Source organism: Nomascus leucogenys, chromosome 18, assembly GCF_006542625.1.
Source record: "Nomascus leucogenys isolate Asia chromosome 18, Asia_NLE_v1, whole genome shotgun sequence".
NCBI lineage: Eukaryota > Metazoa > Chordata > Mammalia > Primates > Hylobatidae > Nomascus > Nomascus leucogenys.
The window spans coordinates 44,577,493-44,595,494 of NC_044398.1; the positions used below are offsets into that span (position 1 = coordinate 44,577,493).

At 41.9% G+C, this 18,002-nt stretch overlaps 1 protein-coding gene and 1 pseudogene across 1 annotated transcript; both read left to right on the forward strand.

The window, feature by feature from the left end:
• LOC101179559 lies at nucleotides 1-434 on the forward strand (annotated as a pseudogene).
• A 1,043-nt stretch (nucleotides 435-1,477) lies between these two features.
• On the forward strand, nucleotides 1,478-12,233 carry LOC100600232 (eukaryotic translation initiation factor 3 subunit L-like). The gene is made up of 3 exons (XM_030797769.1): nucleotides 1,478-1,534; nucleotides 11,417-11,957; nucleotides 11,989-12,233. The coding sequence occupies exons 1-3, from the start codon at nucleotides 1,478-1,480 to the stop codon at nucleotides 12,231-12,233; spliced, it is 843 nt and encodes a 280-aa protein (XP_030653629.1).
• Nucleotides 12,234-18,002: the final 5,769 nt, after the last annotated feature.

Genomic DNA, 18,002 nt, shown 5'->3' on the forward strand with positions numbered 1-18,002 from the left:
ATGGAGGTGGGGCTGATCTTTCTATGCAGCCTGTTGGCCCTCATTGTCCTGGCCAGTGCAGCTGAGAAGGAAAAGGAAATTGACCCTTTTCATTATGACTACCAGATCCTGAGGATTAGGGGGTTGGTATGTGCTGTGTTCCTCTTCTCCACTGGGATCCTCCTTATCCTAGGTTGCAGATGCAAGTGCAGTTTCAATCAGAAGCCCGGGACCCCCAGGAGAGGAGGAAGCCCAGGTGGAGAACCTCATCACTGCAAATGCAACAAAGCTCCAGAAAGCAGAGAGCTGAATGAAGTGCAGCCTTCCAGTGGGAAGCCTCTGGAACCTGAAGGCAGCTGCTTGAACTTTTAGATGCAAATGTTGGTGCTTAAGAAAACAGCCACTTCAGCAACAAATCTTTCCCCAAGAGAAGCCAATAACTTGTGTGTCCTCCCATGCCCTTCCCTGTCCCTTCTAACACCATTCCTCCACCTGATAATCCAACTAATCTCTTGACTCACCACTGCAGCCTGCAGGCTCCTCCAACTCCTGTGATGTGTCTGTGTGTGTGTTTGCTGACTGCAGTGTTCATGGCTACTTGTTCATGGTTATTACTGTTAGTGAACTGTGGACTCGCTTTCCTAGGCAGAGGCTGAGCCATGTGGCCATTTGCTCCTCTCTGCCCCCCATCACCTCTCACTCCTGGGAGTCTGCTTTTTTCCCTGGAGAGTCTAGCTCCTTCCCTTTAGAGCATGGGCAGGAGTCTCCAGTTGTCTTGGGACCTGGGAAGGTTTTCACCACTTTCGTCATCTTTCTTCATGGAGTCTCTTCACTCCTCTTACAAGAACCTCACTTCCTTATACCACTCCACCCCCAGTCTGTTCTGACGATCAGCAATTAGAGATCCAAAGCAAAGCAAGGAGTTTGTGAGCCCAGCATTGCCTTCAGGAGGCTACTATACACTTCCATGGTTATTTTTCTCCCTGGGGAAGCCCCAGGGAGCACCATCTGCCCTGCCTTTCACATAGCACCCAGAGATTCCAGGCCCAGGGCTGCTGCTTTTTTTCTTTTCTTTTCAGAGTCCCACTCTGTCACCCAAACCGGAATGCAGTAGCATGATCTCAGCTCACTGCAACCTGGGTTCAAGGGATTCTCGTGCCTGGGCCTCTCGAGTAGCTGGGATTATAGGCACACAGCACCACACCCAACTAATTTTTGTATTTTTAATAGAGATGGGGTTTTCCCTGGCCTCAAGCAATCCACCTGCCTTGGCCTCCCAAAATTCTGGGATTACAGGTGTCAGCCACCATGCCCAGCCCAGGCCCAGGGCTTCTAATCTGCCCTTGGGGAATGTAGCCCTTACATATCTTATGAGCAATAACCACAGGGGCTCTGGTACCCCACCCGTCTCCAACCTTCCTGCTTCTGAGACTTCAATCTACAGCCCAGTTTTTGTGGACACAGGCTCCCATCCCTGAAGCTGAGTCTCCAGCAGGTGATGACTGAAGGATTCCCATTCTGTTGTGGCCAGCACACTGGAATAGACAGAGGGAGAGTAAGGGGCCTTTGCTTCTCTGTCCATGTCCCCTTGGTCAGCAGAGAACTCCTGCATCCTTTGTGCTGCCTGTCAGTGGTCAGAGAGGTGAGGTAGGTAGGTTAGAGACCCAGTAGGCTCCATGCAGCACTGCTGCAGGTGGTACAGGAAGAGGTCAAAGGTCATAATGACAGCAGGAGCTCAAATGAGATCCTGCCTTTCCTGTCCTCCATGTGCCTGTGGAAATCAACCAACCGAGCCTCTGTGGCCAGACTGCTGTTTTCTGTATCACAATCTGTCTGAACAACAGAAAAAAAAGGAATAAAATATTTGTTTCCTAGTGAAAAAAAAAACTTTGAACAAAAAACAAGTAAACTTCAATCAATGGATTATTTTTAAAGTAAACAAAAATTTTGGAATCTTTTCTTGAGAATTAAAATATTATTTCAAGACTTTACATAAACTAACAACTTTCTCAACTGTGTTAGCTACAGGAGCCAATGAGTTTCCAACTACAAAGGAAACGAAGAATATCGAATGCCAAAAAAAATCAAACAATCCTTTAATCACTCAATTCTAATAGTGTAAATGCTGAAGTAAGAGAACAATTTTATGACAGTTACTTCAATGAAAATGGAAAGAACATCAGATGCTATTTGGACCTCATGATGTGGAATGTGGGCAGGATGGCCCACAACTTGGAATCATCCATGCTTTACTTCAGCTTGGACCAAGCATGTCTGTGCCTTTATGCAAACATCAACCACAATTTGTATTTGTGTTATCGCCACCAAAAGCAGTTCAGAAACAAAGGGAAAATATCTTCTGCCTTGTGATTACTTGTATCCATGGCTCTGCTGAAAATAGGTGAGGCATTTAGATCATTGATCATCTCTGTGATCATAGTGAAGCTATTACTTTTGTTGTTGTTGCAGTAGATTTCATCCTGGCTCTTCAAAATTTGATTGCATCTTTGGAATCAGAAAATACTTCTAGCAGTAGTACTTTCAAATTGTCATTTGAGCTGAAAGACTGCTGCTGTTATATAGTGTGGCAGATGTTTACAACTTCCACTGCAATTACTATATCTCAATCTGAATTCTTTTTATTTTTTATTTCTTTTGAGACAGTCTTGCCCTGTCGCCCAGGTGACACTGTTGTACAGTTGTGCAATCTCAGCTCACTGCAACCTCCACCTCCCAGGTTCAAGCAATTCTTTTGCCTCAGCCTCCCGAGTAGCTGGAATTACAGGTGCTCACCACCACGCCCTGCTAATTTTTTGTAATTTTAGTAGAGACAAGGTTTCACCATGTTGCCTAGGCTGGTCTTGAACCACTGAGCTCAGGCAATCTGCCCACCTAGGCCTCCCAAAGTGCAGGGATTACAAGTGTGAGTCACTGCACTCGGCTTGAATTCTTTTTAATAAAAAAATTTGTTTACCACTTTATACAGTATTAGTTGAGGAAATCATACATCTTCCATGTTTAGCTGTTACTATGTGCTGGTGCCTTCCTCTATTTTTGCATACTGCACGAAAAGCTTCAAAAGGAATCTTTTCTCATGTAATAAATCTCCGCTTTTCAAACAATTCATCACAGAGTTTATGCTTGAATTTTGGTATTTGGCATTCAAATATTCACAAATAAAAATAGATAATAGCAACCATCACAAAAATTGAGCTGAGTGAATTTGATAATCTCGCAGCTGCCTTAGTGTGTCTGTCACTCACAAGTCTGAACTCAGAACTAACATCAAACAGGGGTTGAACCATTGAAAGCATTACAAACTTGCAAACTAATAATCAATTGAAGTGGCTGGGCATGGTGGCTCATGCCTGTAATCCCAGCACTTTGGAAGGCTGAGGCTGGCAGATCACAAGGTCAGGAGATTGAGACCATCCTGGCCAACATGGTGACACTCTGTCTGTACTAAAAAAAATACAAAAATTAGCCAGAAGTGGTGGCACGTGCTTGTAACCCCAGCTACTCCGGAGGCTGAGGCAGGATAATCACTTGAACCCGAGAGTTGGAGGTTGTAGTGAGCCAAAATTGCACCACTGCACTCCAGCCTGGCTACAGAGTGAGATTCCATCTCAAAAAAAAAAAAGAAAAAATCAATTGAAGTAGAGCTGCCATTGAAGTGGCCTGAGATGGCTATCCTATCCTTGGCTGGTATCTGGGAATGTGAATTTTGGGAAGGTTTGGGAACCTGGATTTCAGAAGGGTTCCCTCCACCCTCACTGATCAAATGGCTCACTGTACCTAAACAATATGGTTTCTGTGGAACACCTGCTTTTTTTCTGGGAATCTGGAATTTTGATTTGTGCACAATAGACAATGTCTACATGAGCAGCCCCCCAATAAAAAGCTCAGGCACCGAGTCTCTAAGGAGCTTCTGTGAAAACATTTTGCATTTGTTATCACAGCGTGTTGCTGCAGGAATTCAGCACATCCTATGTGACTCCACTAGGAGAGGATGCCTGGAAGCTGGTGCCAGGTTTCCTCTGCACATGGCCCTGTGACCTCTCCCCTTTGCTGACCTTGCTGTAATAAGTCATAGCTATAGTGTGACTATATGCCAAGTCCTGTCAGTCCTCCTAGCAATTTGTTTAGCCCAGAAGTGTTCTTGGGAATTCGCAATACAGTTGGCATCAGAAGCAAATTTTTTTTACTTCTGACTCTGTCACCCAGGCTGGAGTGCTGTGGCACAATCATAGCTCACTGCAGCCTTGAGCTCCTGGGCACAAGTAATCCTCCTGCCTCAGCTGGGACTACAGGTATGTATCCTCCCGAATAGCTGGGACTACAAGCACTTGCCACCATCCTGGGCTCTTTTTTTTTTTCTGTAAAGATAGGGTCTTGCTATGTTGCCCAGGTTTATCTTGAACTCCTGGCCTCAAGTGATCCTCCTGCCTCAGCTTCTCTAAGTGCTGAGATTACAGGTATGAGTCATTGCACCTGGCCCAGAAGTGGAATTTGCTAGAACAACCCTGACTCACTAAGATTTGGCTCCATCACTGTTTGGGAAAAGGAAGAATGAAAGGGAACGGTGATAAGCCTTTGATAACTGGGTGTCTATGGAGCCCTCCATGGTTTGAGAGCAGCAGCTGAACTGCCACCTGCTGTTAGAAGCCACACTGACCTTTGGGGTTAGAAATGGATCCAACCCTGGCTTCTTTGAGCTGTGCTGGATGAAGTGAGGGGGAAAATATACATCTGGGGATTGGCTTTGTTTTTTGTTCTCTTCTCCAGGTGGGAGGAAAAAAAAAACAACGTGACAAATTATAACGGTGAGTCTTAGGTGGCCCCAAAAATGTTAGTTCTCAGGGCTGGAGCAAAGCTGGGGTGGGAGGGTGTGGAGGGCGCCAAGACTCCATCCAGCCTCTTCTTCAGCCCAGCTGCTGCCGTGTTGCAAGAGCTGCCTCCTTTTTTGCCACCCCCTGTACCCTCCCCCATCTGCTTTCCAATCTGAATCTTTCCCACAGCAGTAATGCTAACCTAACTGCAAATGCTGGATTTACTGCTATGGGTTTAGTTTGCAACAGAAAAAAAAATGTTTAATGGCTTTGTGTTTTGTGGCTATTACATCTAGATGTATTAATATGATAAAATTGATATAAAATGTTAAATGCTTTCAATTTCATAAATTCTAGAGGGAACACACTTATCTGGAAAAGCTGCAGAGGAAAGTGAGTGTGACACAACTTCCTTGCTTTTTGCAGCTAGTGGGCAGCTTGGAATTTAAATTCTCAATACTGGAAACAGAACAAGTCTCCAAAATTAACAATTTTTGCTATAGTTTTTGCCTATTGGAGCCACTGGAGAAAAGGAGACAATATTAAGAGAGGCAATCTTGAGCTAGAGATATGCTTTGGAATTTACAAAGCAGTTTTTCATCTCTAATGAGCTCTTGTAAGATCATATAGCTGACCCTCAGAGGCTGATGATTTTCTGGCCCCATGTGTATAGTTTTGAGTTGGTCAGCTTGGACTCTAAGGTGAATAATGTAAAAAGAGCCCAACAAAGCCTTGCTTGTCATTCGGCTAAGAACACAACTGTGTGACCCTGCAGCATCTCAGTCTCCAGTTACTGGAAGAACATATATTAGATGTTGGGGAAACTATAAGGCTACAGGGTGATGCTGAATGTTGGCAGGGAGAATTGTTCAAGGTAGAAACTGTGGGGAACAAAGAGAGAGATTCTCATCTGTGTAGCTGCTGCTACATACTTTTTTGGGGGTAAGAAAACTGTTAAGGAATAAAAAAGCCAAGACCTCTGTCCTCACAGGGCTTTCAGGCTAGAAGGGAAACTGGCCACCATACAAATTGCATACAACTCCATTAGTACTTAAGAGGTCCGATTTATTGCTTTGAAACACAAGTGCAGGATGTTTAAGGTTTATCAGCAGCCTTTCCCTTTGCGGAAATTGTAAACTAAAAATGAAATTCTAAGCCCCCACCAACTGAAGGACACTCCCCTTAGCAAAGGGGACCCCAGAAAAATCTTACAACGGAGTTCCTGGCCATGATGAGATGGGAGGTCAGACATGTCTCATTATACCCTCTCATGTTTGTGGTTTAGACACAGCAACTGACCAGCATTAATGTTAAAATAGAGATCATAAGATTGGCAGAAGGGACTTTTTGTGGCAATGAGATACCAAATTATAAACAAGACCTAAGACCATGCCAGGCAAGGGTTAGGTTAAGCACTCTAAACTTAAAGATTAACAATGGTCTAACCACCACAAGGTTTTTCTTTTTTCTCTAGCAGCTAAATAAACACTTGCCTTGACATAAGCAAAATAAAAACAATTGTAGCTCATCACCAGACACTAATTGGCTCCCAACTCCTGTCCCAATCACCGTAACTACAGCTTTAATTAGACAAGAGACTGATTTCAGTAACTTTCTCCTGATAAGAAGACCACTCACCATGAATTGGTTCTGGCTGGGTTTACAGAGGTTGCACACTTGAGTGCCTTCGTGTCCTGTAAAGACATTTTGACTGATGGGGTCTAATTATAATACATTCAAATGTTAGGTCTCCATTCCAAAGTGAACATGGGTCATATGTTACATGTATATTGGTTCAATACACATGTGTCAGGATCACCTTCATGCATATTCATAGCCCCTCTTGTAACCTGTTGAAGATGTATGTTTAGCTAACTTGTCCAGCATAATGCTCCTACCCCAACCTATCTCCTTCAAAGTGCCTGTCTCTGGTCCCTGGTCTTAGCCAGAGGCATTCTTCTCAGCCTGTTGCTGGCCGTAACCACTTATAAAAAATAAAGCCTTCTCTCCATTCCAAATAGTTAAATCTTGTGAATTTTTTTTTTGTTGTTGTTTTGTTTTTTTTTGAGATGGAGTTTCACTCATCATCCAGGCTAGAATGCAATGGCACGATCTTGTGTCACTGCAACCCGTGCCTCCCAGGTTCAAGCGATTCTCTTGCCTCAGCCTCCTGAGTAGCTGGGACTACAGGCACCTGCCACTACGCCCAGCTAATTTTTATATTTTTAGTAGAGGTGGGGTTTCACCATGTTGGCCAGGCTGGTCTCGAAATCCTGACTTTGGGTGATCCACCTGTCTCCGCCTCCCAAAGTGCTGGGATTACAGCTGTGAGCCACTGCATCTGACCTAAATCTTCTGATTTTTAAATCCAACAGAGTCAATTAAATGGTTCCTTGACAGAGAAACATTTAAGGCAGACATTAGCTTTTATTGTCCCATAACGCTTCAGTAAGTTTCCCTGAATATTTGCATTTACTTATCAATCAACTCACAGGGACTGAGGCAGAAGTAAAACCCACAATTACCTTACCCCTGGCCTATGTGATAAAGTAACAAATCTTTTATCACATATTTGAGAGGCATCTCTGCTACTGAGAACTTTTTTTTTAACCTTTTATTTTAGGTTCAGGGGGATATGTGCAGGTTTGTTATGTAGGTAAACTTGTATCACAGGGGTTTGTTGTACAGATTATTTCATCACCCAGGTACTAGGCCTAGTACCCAATAATTATTTTTTCTGATCCTCTCCCTCCTCCTACCCCACCCTCATGTAGGCCCAGTGTCTGCTGTTCCCCTTTGTGTCCATGAGTTCTCATTATTTAGCTCCCACTTATAAGTGAGACTGGGCGATTGCTGACCTGCATCTCTCTTGGGTGGATCTCCCAGGACATAAGCAAAAGACCCTTGGCCACAACCACTACCAAAGTCCCTTTTTCTGCTGCCTCCAAGTTGGGGAGGAAACATAAGCCCTAAGATCACCCCAGAGCTGTGGTGGGAAGCCCAAAAGAGAAAAAAAACCTGAGTAGTTTTAAACTAGAATATGCATGTGGCTTTTTAAAGATGTTTGCAATTTTTTTGCTATTCTCCCCTTGAGATTTGGGGGTCTATACCCACCCTTACCAGACTGGACACTAGTGCTCACTTGTCACTGACACATTACATGAAAGTGATGCTGTGTAACTTCCAAAGTTATGTTTAAAAAGGCCATGAGCATCTGCCTTGTTCACTCAGGTCACTCACCTATGGTGCCCTTGATCACCAAGTCAAAGCTCTGAATGTCCTGAGACTGCTCTGCTACCTGGAAGCCCAGGGTACCTGGGAGATCTCCTATAGGTCCTGCAGCCAAGCCCCATGTCCTCTGCAGACATGTGAGTGAAGTCACCTCCAGATGATGCCATCCCTTTGCTGTGGATTCAACTCCAGCCAGTGAGTCTTCTCTGCAGTCCCCAAACACCAATAAGCAGCAATAAGCCATCTTTTCTGTGTCTTTCTAGCCTTGTGAACCATGAACAAAATAAAGTGGTTGTTTTACACGTTATTTTGGTGGTGATGGTTCTTTCTTAAAAAAAAATTCACAGTAAAAGCACCAAGAATAACACACTTGTAGGACATTCATAAGGTACAAAATAACATACACTGAAATCTAGGTTTCCTTCTTTCCCTCTTCCACAGCCTATCAGGTTCTGCCTCTGGAAGTAACAATGGTTAAGTTTCTGCACATCTTTCCAGATTTATTAATTAAACAATCATATAGCACTGACACTGTGAGGAAGCTTTTTAAGGGCTTTGCTTATATTTACTCATTTACTCTTCCTTCACTGTGGACACTCAGGTGGCAGCAGGAAGGAAAGTACTTTGCTCAACCAAATGAAAGTTTGATCTGCTCTTTGAATGCTGTTCCTTCAATCAGATGTTCTATTTTCTTGATATATTCCCAAATCTTTTTTACTTTCTCCCCTAATTGAGCATTCAGAGATGTAACACTGTTTTCTAGTTTTTCTTATGTTTCACCACTAAATCTTAAATTTCATATGAGACAGGCAGTGATGAAATTCCTGAGTCATTGGACATGTATATGTATGTTTGTGATGGTGACACACACACACACATTTTTCTATCTAGCTATTAACCATTAAAATGCTATACTCAAGAGTGAGGAAATATTACACGTTTCTTCCCAAACTCTGTCAACTACCCCCTCAATTAAATAATCCCTGAAAAAATGGCAACATCTATATTAATGCAGTTTTTATCTCATCAATGACCCATTTGATAAAATAGTTCTAGAAACTTGTAATGAATCAGCAGTGATGGAAATTTGTACTGAACCATTTCATATCTAAAATGGTATCTACTTTGTTTTAGACATGACAACTCTCTCATGTTTATTTTAGAATTTTCCATTGTTGTGTGTTTAAAGCGCTTGTCAATTCCCTTCCCTTTCCTAACTCTCACGAGCAGATTATAAGAATGTGTGTGATCAGGGTGACTGATGTGCCATGACACATATTTAATCCTGGAATTTAGGGTTATCAGAAGTCTCCATTTAGGGTACATGTGCACAACGTGCAGATTTGTTACATATGTATACATGTGCCATGTTGGTGTGCTGCACCCATTAACCCGTCATTTACATTAGGTATATCTGCTAATGCTATCCCTCCCCCCTCCCCCCACCCCATAACAGGCTCTGGTGCGTGATGTTCCCCTTCCTGTGTCCAGGTGTTCTCATTGTTCAGTTCCCGCCTATGAGTGAGAACATGCGGTGTTTGGTTTTTTGTCCTTGCGATAGTTTCTGAGAATGATGGTTTCCAGCTTCATCCATGTCTCCCTACAAAGGACATGAACTCATATTTTTTATGGCTGCATAGTATTCCATGGTGTATATGTGCCACATTTTCTTAATCCAGTCTATCATTGTTGGACATTTGGGTTGGTTCCAAGTCTTTGCTATTGTGAGTAGTGCCACAATAAACATACGTGTGCATGTGTCATTTTTTCTGCTTATTATTACGGTTATCTGGAGACATCAGTAAATAGGCTGCATTATAAATAATGTTTCCCATGTATCTTAGCTTGTTTTGTGTTGCTATAACAGACTATCACAGACTGGTTAATTAATAAAGAATTTATTTCTCACAAAAAAAAGTCTCCATTTAAAAAAGCATTAATTATATGTTTTCATACAACTGACTGGTGAATATATAGTGCTTCATTTTTCTTGATGTTTCAGTGAATAGCCAGCCTTTTATGTATACATTAATAGAGGATCTCTCAATAAATTCAGAGATTCAGAAATAAGTACATAAACTTGGTTGGATAGAGAGAAAAAGTAGGTACTATATATAAGTGATAAAAGAAGGTTTTATATAATTACTTTTTAAAACTAAATCTGGAACAAATTTTAAATTATTTAATATAGAAATGTCCAGTGATTCAGAAATAGTAGAAATGGGTGGGGAGGGCATTTCAACTCAAGCATGGAACTCCTTTTATTCTCAACATGTTAGCTTTTTCCCTCTTTACTCTGAAATGTTCACTATCAAATATATTTGAAAGACAGGACTTTTTTCCTCATTTAACATTTATTTCATACACAGAGAATAATACTGTGGGTCTGGGATTCAGTTTTTGAAACGCAACATATCCTCTAAGTGACCCTTTTACCCATGTCAAAATAGCAGCAGTTGGACCCCATAATGTGGCATGTATTCATTTGAAAATTATATGGCGACCTATCACTGTGATCATGTGATGAGGCATATCTTGCTTTCCATTCTAACTATCACTCTATGAGCTTCGAGGTTCAAGTTTGACAGCATTTGTCAATTTCGGAACGTCATACAAAGAATGCTCAAATATGCGGAATTTTGTGTACTGTTGCTGAGGCATGTTCACTTTTTCATCTTCTGATTGTGGTTTCTTCAAATAAGCCAGTTCACTTGTACTCAAAATGTCTTCCTCATTTTTTTGTTTCCCCCACTCTAATTCATCTATGGATTTATGAACATGTTTTATAGTATTATTACTGATTTGTACTTTTGATTCTTCCACCAAGTTTTTTGTCTTAAATATTTTCCTATTTTTAGAAAAATGTACTGTTTCCACACACCACTTTTGTACACAGTCTTTCATAGAATAGATACAGAAAAAACACAACTACACTGCCTTCATCAGATGAGGAGAATCTTGATACCAAATACAGTATGAGACATTCCATGAAAGGGAAATTATAGACCAAAGTCTTCTGGGTATAAATGTCAAAATCTGAAACCAAATATTAAAGTGGCCTAAATCTGGAGATTTTTAGGAAAAAAACAAATTTCATGGTGGGAAACATAATTTTGCCTAGTTTAGAAGTTTTGAGAGATTGTTTTAAAGAAAAATTTAAAAGATAAATAACATTAAATGGATATAAAAGGTTATAAAATAAAATATTATAAAAGGTTATAAAAATGTTTATGAAATTCTTTTGCAGTCAAGATTGGGATTAGATTTGTTTATAAGGTCTTATTAAAATTAGCCATAATATTAAAATACATTAATACCCAAATAAAATTTTTTTTTAAATTAAGCTTAAGATTTGTTCTCCATCGAACTTAACAAAGAGTATGTATTCCCGTGTGCCAGAGTGCCAGCTCACCACATACTATTATGTTGGGTTTGCATATTTGATGATGTGTTGCTACCAGGATGCCATCCGGGTCTTTGCCAACATCCTCCTCTACATCCAGAGGACCAAGAACATGTTCCAGAGGACCACATACAAGTATGAGATGATTAACAAGCAGAATGAGCACATGCATGCTCTGCTGGCCATTGCCCTCATGATGCACCCCATGAGTATCGATGAGAGCATTCACCTCCAGCTGCAGGAGAAATACGGGGACAAGATGCTGCACATGCAGAAAGGTGTCCCACAAGTCTATGAAGAACTTTTCAGTTACTCCTGCCCCAAGTTCCTGTCGCCTGTAGTGCCCAACTATGATAATGTGCACCCCAACTACCATAAAGAGCCCTTCCTGCAGCAGCTGAAGGTGTTTTCCGATGAAGTACAGCAGCAGGCCCAGCTTTCAACCATCTGCAGCTTCCTCAAGCTCTACACCACGCCTGTGGCCAAGCTGGCTGGCTTCCTGGACCTTGCAGAGCAGTTCAGGATCCGGCTTCCTGCACCTCGCAGAGCAGTTCAGGATCCAGCTTCCTGTCTTCAAACACAAGATGAAGAACCTGGTGTGGACCAGTGGCATCACAACTCTGGATGATGAATTTCAGTCAGCCTCAGAGGTTGACTTCTACATTGATAAGGACATGATCCACATCACGGACACCAAGGTCGCCAGGTGCTATGGGAATTTCTTTACCTGTCAGATCCACAAATTCGAGGAGCTTAATCGAACCCTGAAGAAGATGGGACACAGACCCTGACGACATTCACACACATTATTCAGGAACCTGTTTTGATATATTATAGGCTACCGTGAAACCTTTACCTAGATCAGCCATCAGCCTGTCAACTCAGTTAACAAGTTAAGGACCAAAGTGTTTCAAGGGGATCTCAGTAAAGGATCTTTGGAGCCAGAAAAAAAAAAAAAAAATCTGTTCTCAATGAGATTACACGTGGTAATAATTTTTAATTCTCAAATCTGTTTCTTTTTAAAACTTCTGGGATTTATATCTCAGAAGTTCAACCTTTACTATTGTTTTACACATTATTTACAGATCACACAACATTGCCCTCTGTTTCTTTTCCCCTTCAAAAGGTGTATATTTTTACTTCACTAGAATGGTAATTTTGTCCTTCAACTTTTCCATCAGCTCTTTTAACTTTTCCCTCATATTCTATTTCTGCTGTTATAATACTAAAATATTGATCTCAAAGGTTAAAAAAAATTTTCACAGATGTAACATGATTTTATACTCTTAACTTTTTGATATGTCTGAATTGTTGCAAGTAATCAGGAAACTTCCCATTCTATTATTAGGTTGGTGCACAAGTAATTGTGGTTTTTGCCATTACTTTCAATGGCAAAAACCGCAATTACTGCACCAACCTAATACTAGGAGCCATATATCCACCTGCTTAAGGTGCTAGTTTTCATGTTTACATTCCTCTATAATACAATGTTCACTCATGACCTTGAATACATTGTGCCTGTGTCTAATTAAATTCAAGTATCCATTTCATCAGGTTTGACTTCCAAGTTATTTAAATAGACTTTATTTAGGCACTCCCCATTCTCAAATATGCCTTACTCCAGGTTGCTCAGATAGTTGCTCAGATTAAGTTAGTGAGACAGTTGGGGTCACAGATTTAATTCATTAAACCACTAAAGCATCAGCCCAGATAGGCATATTTTCAGTTAATTTCAATTAGCTGCTCATGAAGGGTTGGCCAGTTGAATGGAAGTTGGTTCTTGGCACAGCCATCAAGTGGCAATTGGTTTAAAATGTCCTGAGTTCTGAGCCAGATTGGGGACTGATATAGTTTAGATATGTGTCCCTGCCCAAATCTTATGGTGAATTGTAATCCTCAGTATTGGAGATGACTGAGTGAGAGGTGACTGGGTCACGGGAGTGTATACCTCATAAATGGTTTAGCATCATCCCCTTGCTGCTCTTGCAATAGTGCGATCTGTTTTAAAAGTGTGTGACATCTCCTCCTACCTTGCTCCTGCTCTGGCCATGTGATGTGCATGCTCCCACTTAGCCTTCTGTTATGATTCTAAGTTTCCTGAGGCCTCCCCAGAAACCATGCAGATGTCAGTATCATGCTTCCTGTAAAGCTTTCAGAACCCTGAGCCAATTAAATCTCTTTTCTGTATAAATCATCCAGTCTCAGGAATTTGGTTTTTGGTTGTTGTTGTTGTTGTTTGTTTGTTTGTTTGTTTTGGGGAGTTTTTTGTTTGTTTTCAGACAGAGTCTCGCTCTGTCGCCCAGGCTGGAGTGCAGTGGTGTGATCTCGGCTCACTGCAACCTCCTCCTCCGGGGTTCAAGCAATTCTCCTCCCTCAGCCTCCTGAGTAGCTGGGATTACAGGCGCATGCCACCACGCCTGGCTAATTTGTATATTTTTAGTAGAGACAGGGTTCCACCATGTTGGTCAGGCTGGTCTCGAACGTTTGACCTCGTGATCTGCCCACCTCCCGAATTGCTGGGATTACAGGCATGAGCCACTGCACCTGGCCAGGAACTTCTTTATAGCAATGCGAGAATGGCCCAATACAGAAAATTGGTACCAAGGAGTGGGGCATTACTATAAAGGTACCTGAAAATGTGGAAGCAGCTTTGGAACTGGGTAATGGACAGAGGTTGAAAGAGTTTGGAGAACTTGGAAGAAGACAGGAAGATGAGGGAAAGGTTAGAACTTCTTAGAAACTGGTTAAATGATTGTGACCAAAATGCTGATAGTGATATGGAAAGTGAAGTCCAGGCTGATGAGGTCTCAGATGGAAATGAGGAACTTATTGGAAACTAGAGCAAAAGTCACACATGTTATGCCTTAGCAAAGAGCTTGGATGGATTTCATCCATGTCCTAGGGATCTATGGAAGTTTGAAATTGAGAGTGATATTGTAGACTATCTGGCAAAAAAAAAAAAAAAAATTCTAAGCAGCAAAGTGTTCAAGTGGCATGGGCCAGGTATGGTGGCTCACACCAGTAATCCTAGCACTTTGAGAGGCCAAGGCAGACAGATAACTTGAGCCCACATGGCAAAATCCCATCTCTAAAAATATAAAAATAGCTGGCATGGTGGCATGAGCCCATAGTCCCAGCTACTCAGGAGGCTGAGATGGGACAATTACCTAAACCTGGGAAGTCTAGGGTGCAGTGAGCCATGTTCATGCCACAGCCCTTCAGCCTGGGTGACAGAGTGAGACCTTATCTCAAAAAAAAAAAAAAAAAAAAAAAAAAAAAAAACAAAAAACTGATGTGACTGCTTCTAACAGCCTATGCTTTGATGTGGAAGCAAAGAAATAAGTTGGAACTTCTATTTAAAAGGTAACCAGAACATAAAAGTTGGGAAAATTTGCATCCTGCAGCCTGGCCATGTGCCAGAAAAAAAAAAAAAAAAAAAAGCCTATCTTCAGAAGAATTCAAGTGGGCTGCTGAGTAACCAAAAGCTAGAGAAATTTGTATAACTAAAAAGAAGGCAAGTGCTGATAGCCCAGACAATAAAAAGCCTTGAAGGCATTTTAGAGATCTCAGAGGCAGCCCATCCAAACACAGGATCAGAGGCCCAGGGAAGAACGGTTTTGGAGGCCAGGCCCAGGCCTGCACTGCCCTGCACATCCTCAGGACACTGCTCCCTGCCTCTTGGCAACTCCATATCCAGCTGCGGCTTAAAGGGGCTCAGGTGTATCTTGGGCTGCTGCTCTGATAAATGTAAGTCATAAGCCTTGGTGGCTTCCATATGGTGTTAAGTCTGCTGGTATAAAGAATGCAAGAGTAAATGAGGCTTGGCACCCTCCACCTAGATTTCAGAGGATGTATGGAAAAGCTTGGGTGTCCAGGCAGAAGCCTGCTGCAGGGGTGGAGCCCTCACAGAGGCCCTCTACTAGGGTGGTGTGAAGGAAAAATGTGGGGTTGGAGCCCCCACACAGAGTCCATACTGGGGCATTTGCTAGTGGAGCCACCATCCTCCAGACCCCAGAATGGTAGATCTATTGGCAGTTTGCACCCTGCACATGGAAAAACTGCAAGCACTAAACTACAGCCCATGAGCTTTGGGAGCTGAACCTTGCAAAGCCACAGAGGCAGAGCTGCCCAATACCTCAGGAGCCCATTGCTTGCACCAATGCCCTGGATGTGGGACATGGAGTCAAAGGAGATTATTATGGAGCTTTAAGATTTAATGATTGCATTGCTGGGTTTTGAATATGCATGGAGCCTTTAGCCCCTTTCTTTTGGCCTATTTATCTCTTTTGGAATGGGGTTTGTTACCCAATGCTTGTAGTCCCACTGTATTTTGGAAGCAAGTCTAACTTGTTTTTTATTTTACAGGTGGAAGAAATTTACCTTGTCTCAGATGAGACTTTGGACTTCAGACTTTTGAGATAATGCTGGAATGGGCTAAGACTTTGGGAGACTGTTGGGAAGACATAACTGTATTCTGAAATGTGAGAAGGACATGAGATTTGGGAGTGGCAAGGGGTAGAATAATATAGTTTAGATATGTGTCCCTTCCCAAATCTCATGTTGAATTGTCTTCCCCAGTATTGGAGGTGGGGCCTGGTGTGAAGTGATTGGCTGAGGGGGGTAGTTTTCTCATGAATGGTTTAGCACCATCCCCTTGGTGCTGTCCTTGCAAAAGAGAGTTCTCATGAGATCCGGTTGCATAAACCTGTGGGGCATCTTGTTCTCACTCTCTCTTACTTCTTCTCCTGCCATGTGGGATGCCTACTTCCCCTTCACATCCCACCATGATTAGAAGATTCTAGAAGTCTCCCAAGAAACAGATGCCACTATGCTTCCTCTACTGCCTGCAGAACCATGAATCAATTAAACCTCTTTTCTTTATGGATTACCCAGTCTCAAGTATTTCTTTATGTCAATGCAAGGATGGACTAATACGAGGCCAAGCAGACCATGGTCCCTGAGGATGTTCAACTGATTAAGCTGGTTTATACTTCAAGGTGAGGTCAGGGATTAAAACCTAGAGGTTGAAGGATTCTTTTATTATTGTTTCAGCTCTTCTTTTGACCTAGCCACATCTTCCAGGGCATTATCCTTTCTGAAGAAACTTTGGGGTAGGAGCAGTTGAGAAAGCAAGTGAAAATAGCTATTTGTTCAGGGTTCAGGGTATTATTTCAAGGTCTCAGGTCTTCAGAGACCTCAGTCCACAGAAAACCAATTAGTTTCTTGTGCCAGATCCATCACTCATCAGTGCTGTGATTCTGGGCAGACCACTTCAAATCTCTCCATTTCACTTCCCTGATTGTAGTCCCTGCTCTGCCCATTCCTCCAGGCTGGTGTAAGCATCAGCAGAAATAACAGATATTCTCCATGAGCTGTAAAGCATCATACCCATGGAAATAAAGAAGAAAATTCCATCCTCCACTCCCCTGGAGCCACCCACGTTTCTTCTCTGTATTCAACCACTACCAAGGTTCTGGCGTATTCTTCTAGACATATAATGATCGAACACTTTAGGGAACTTATGAATCACCAGTCTTCTAAAAGCTTCACCTCCATTTCACCATTTTTAGCCTTATAACATAACATAGGCCATATCAACATTTCAATACCTCAGAACAGGGAACTGAGGCACAGAGAGGTCTCTATAACTTTTTCAGGTTTGTGCATCTTCTAACTAGGACTTGAACCCATACCTTTATGCACCAGGCCCAGTGCTCTTGGTCACTCCAATAGTTCTGTATTGTTTCATCTCAATACAGGTATTTGCCTACACAGTCAGTCTGCTGGTTATGAGTGCAGCCCGCACTGCAGGTTCTTGTTAAAATCCAACCAAGATTCAGGGGGTTTCACTATGCAGATGGTGAACAATGGGTCCAACATTTAAGCTGTAAATAAATGATTACTCATTTATCTGTGGCCTCTGGCAGGAAGATGTCAAAAGCTGTCTTTTTCATAGTACATTTCCCAGCATCTTGCCTCCAGGATATGACAGTAGATCTTGAGGGATCAAGAGAATCTACTGTCCACACCAAGCTGAGGAAGAGAATAATCTGCCACTGGCCTCATAACTAGGTGCACCCTGGAAAGCAGTCAACTGAAAGTACTGTGGAAATTAAATTGTTAAGTTCATTCAAGGATAACAATTCTAGATTATTCAGCGTCCCATATTTCAGACAACTCTAAAATTGCTATGCTATATTCTTTATTTCACGTGTGCTAATTTAAGTTTATTAAGTCAATCACTAGTGCTACAACTACAGAAGATATATTTACAACTTCAAAATTGTTTCAGCTTTAATAGCATAGAATATCTCAATGTAGTATTTAGATATTTAGCTGCTTGTTAAACATTAACTAAAATGAAACACTTCCTGAACAATGCTGCCATATTTTTTAAATTAATGGACATTATGTGAAACTGTTTTGAATTAACATAAAAACTGAAGAAGTAGTACAGAAAGTTCTCATATACCCTTCCCCCACCTCAGCATCCTTTTGGTAATCACATCTTACATGACTGTGGTAAATGTTACAATGACTGAACCAGTATTGTTTGATAC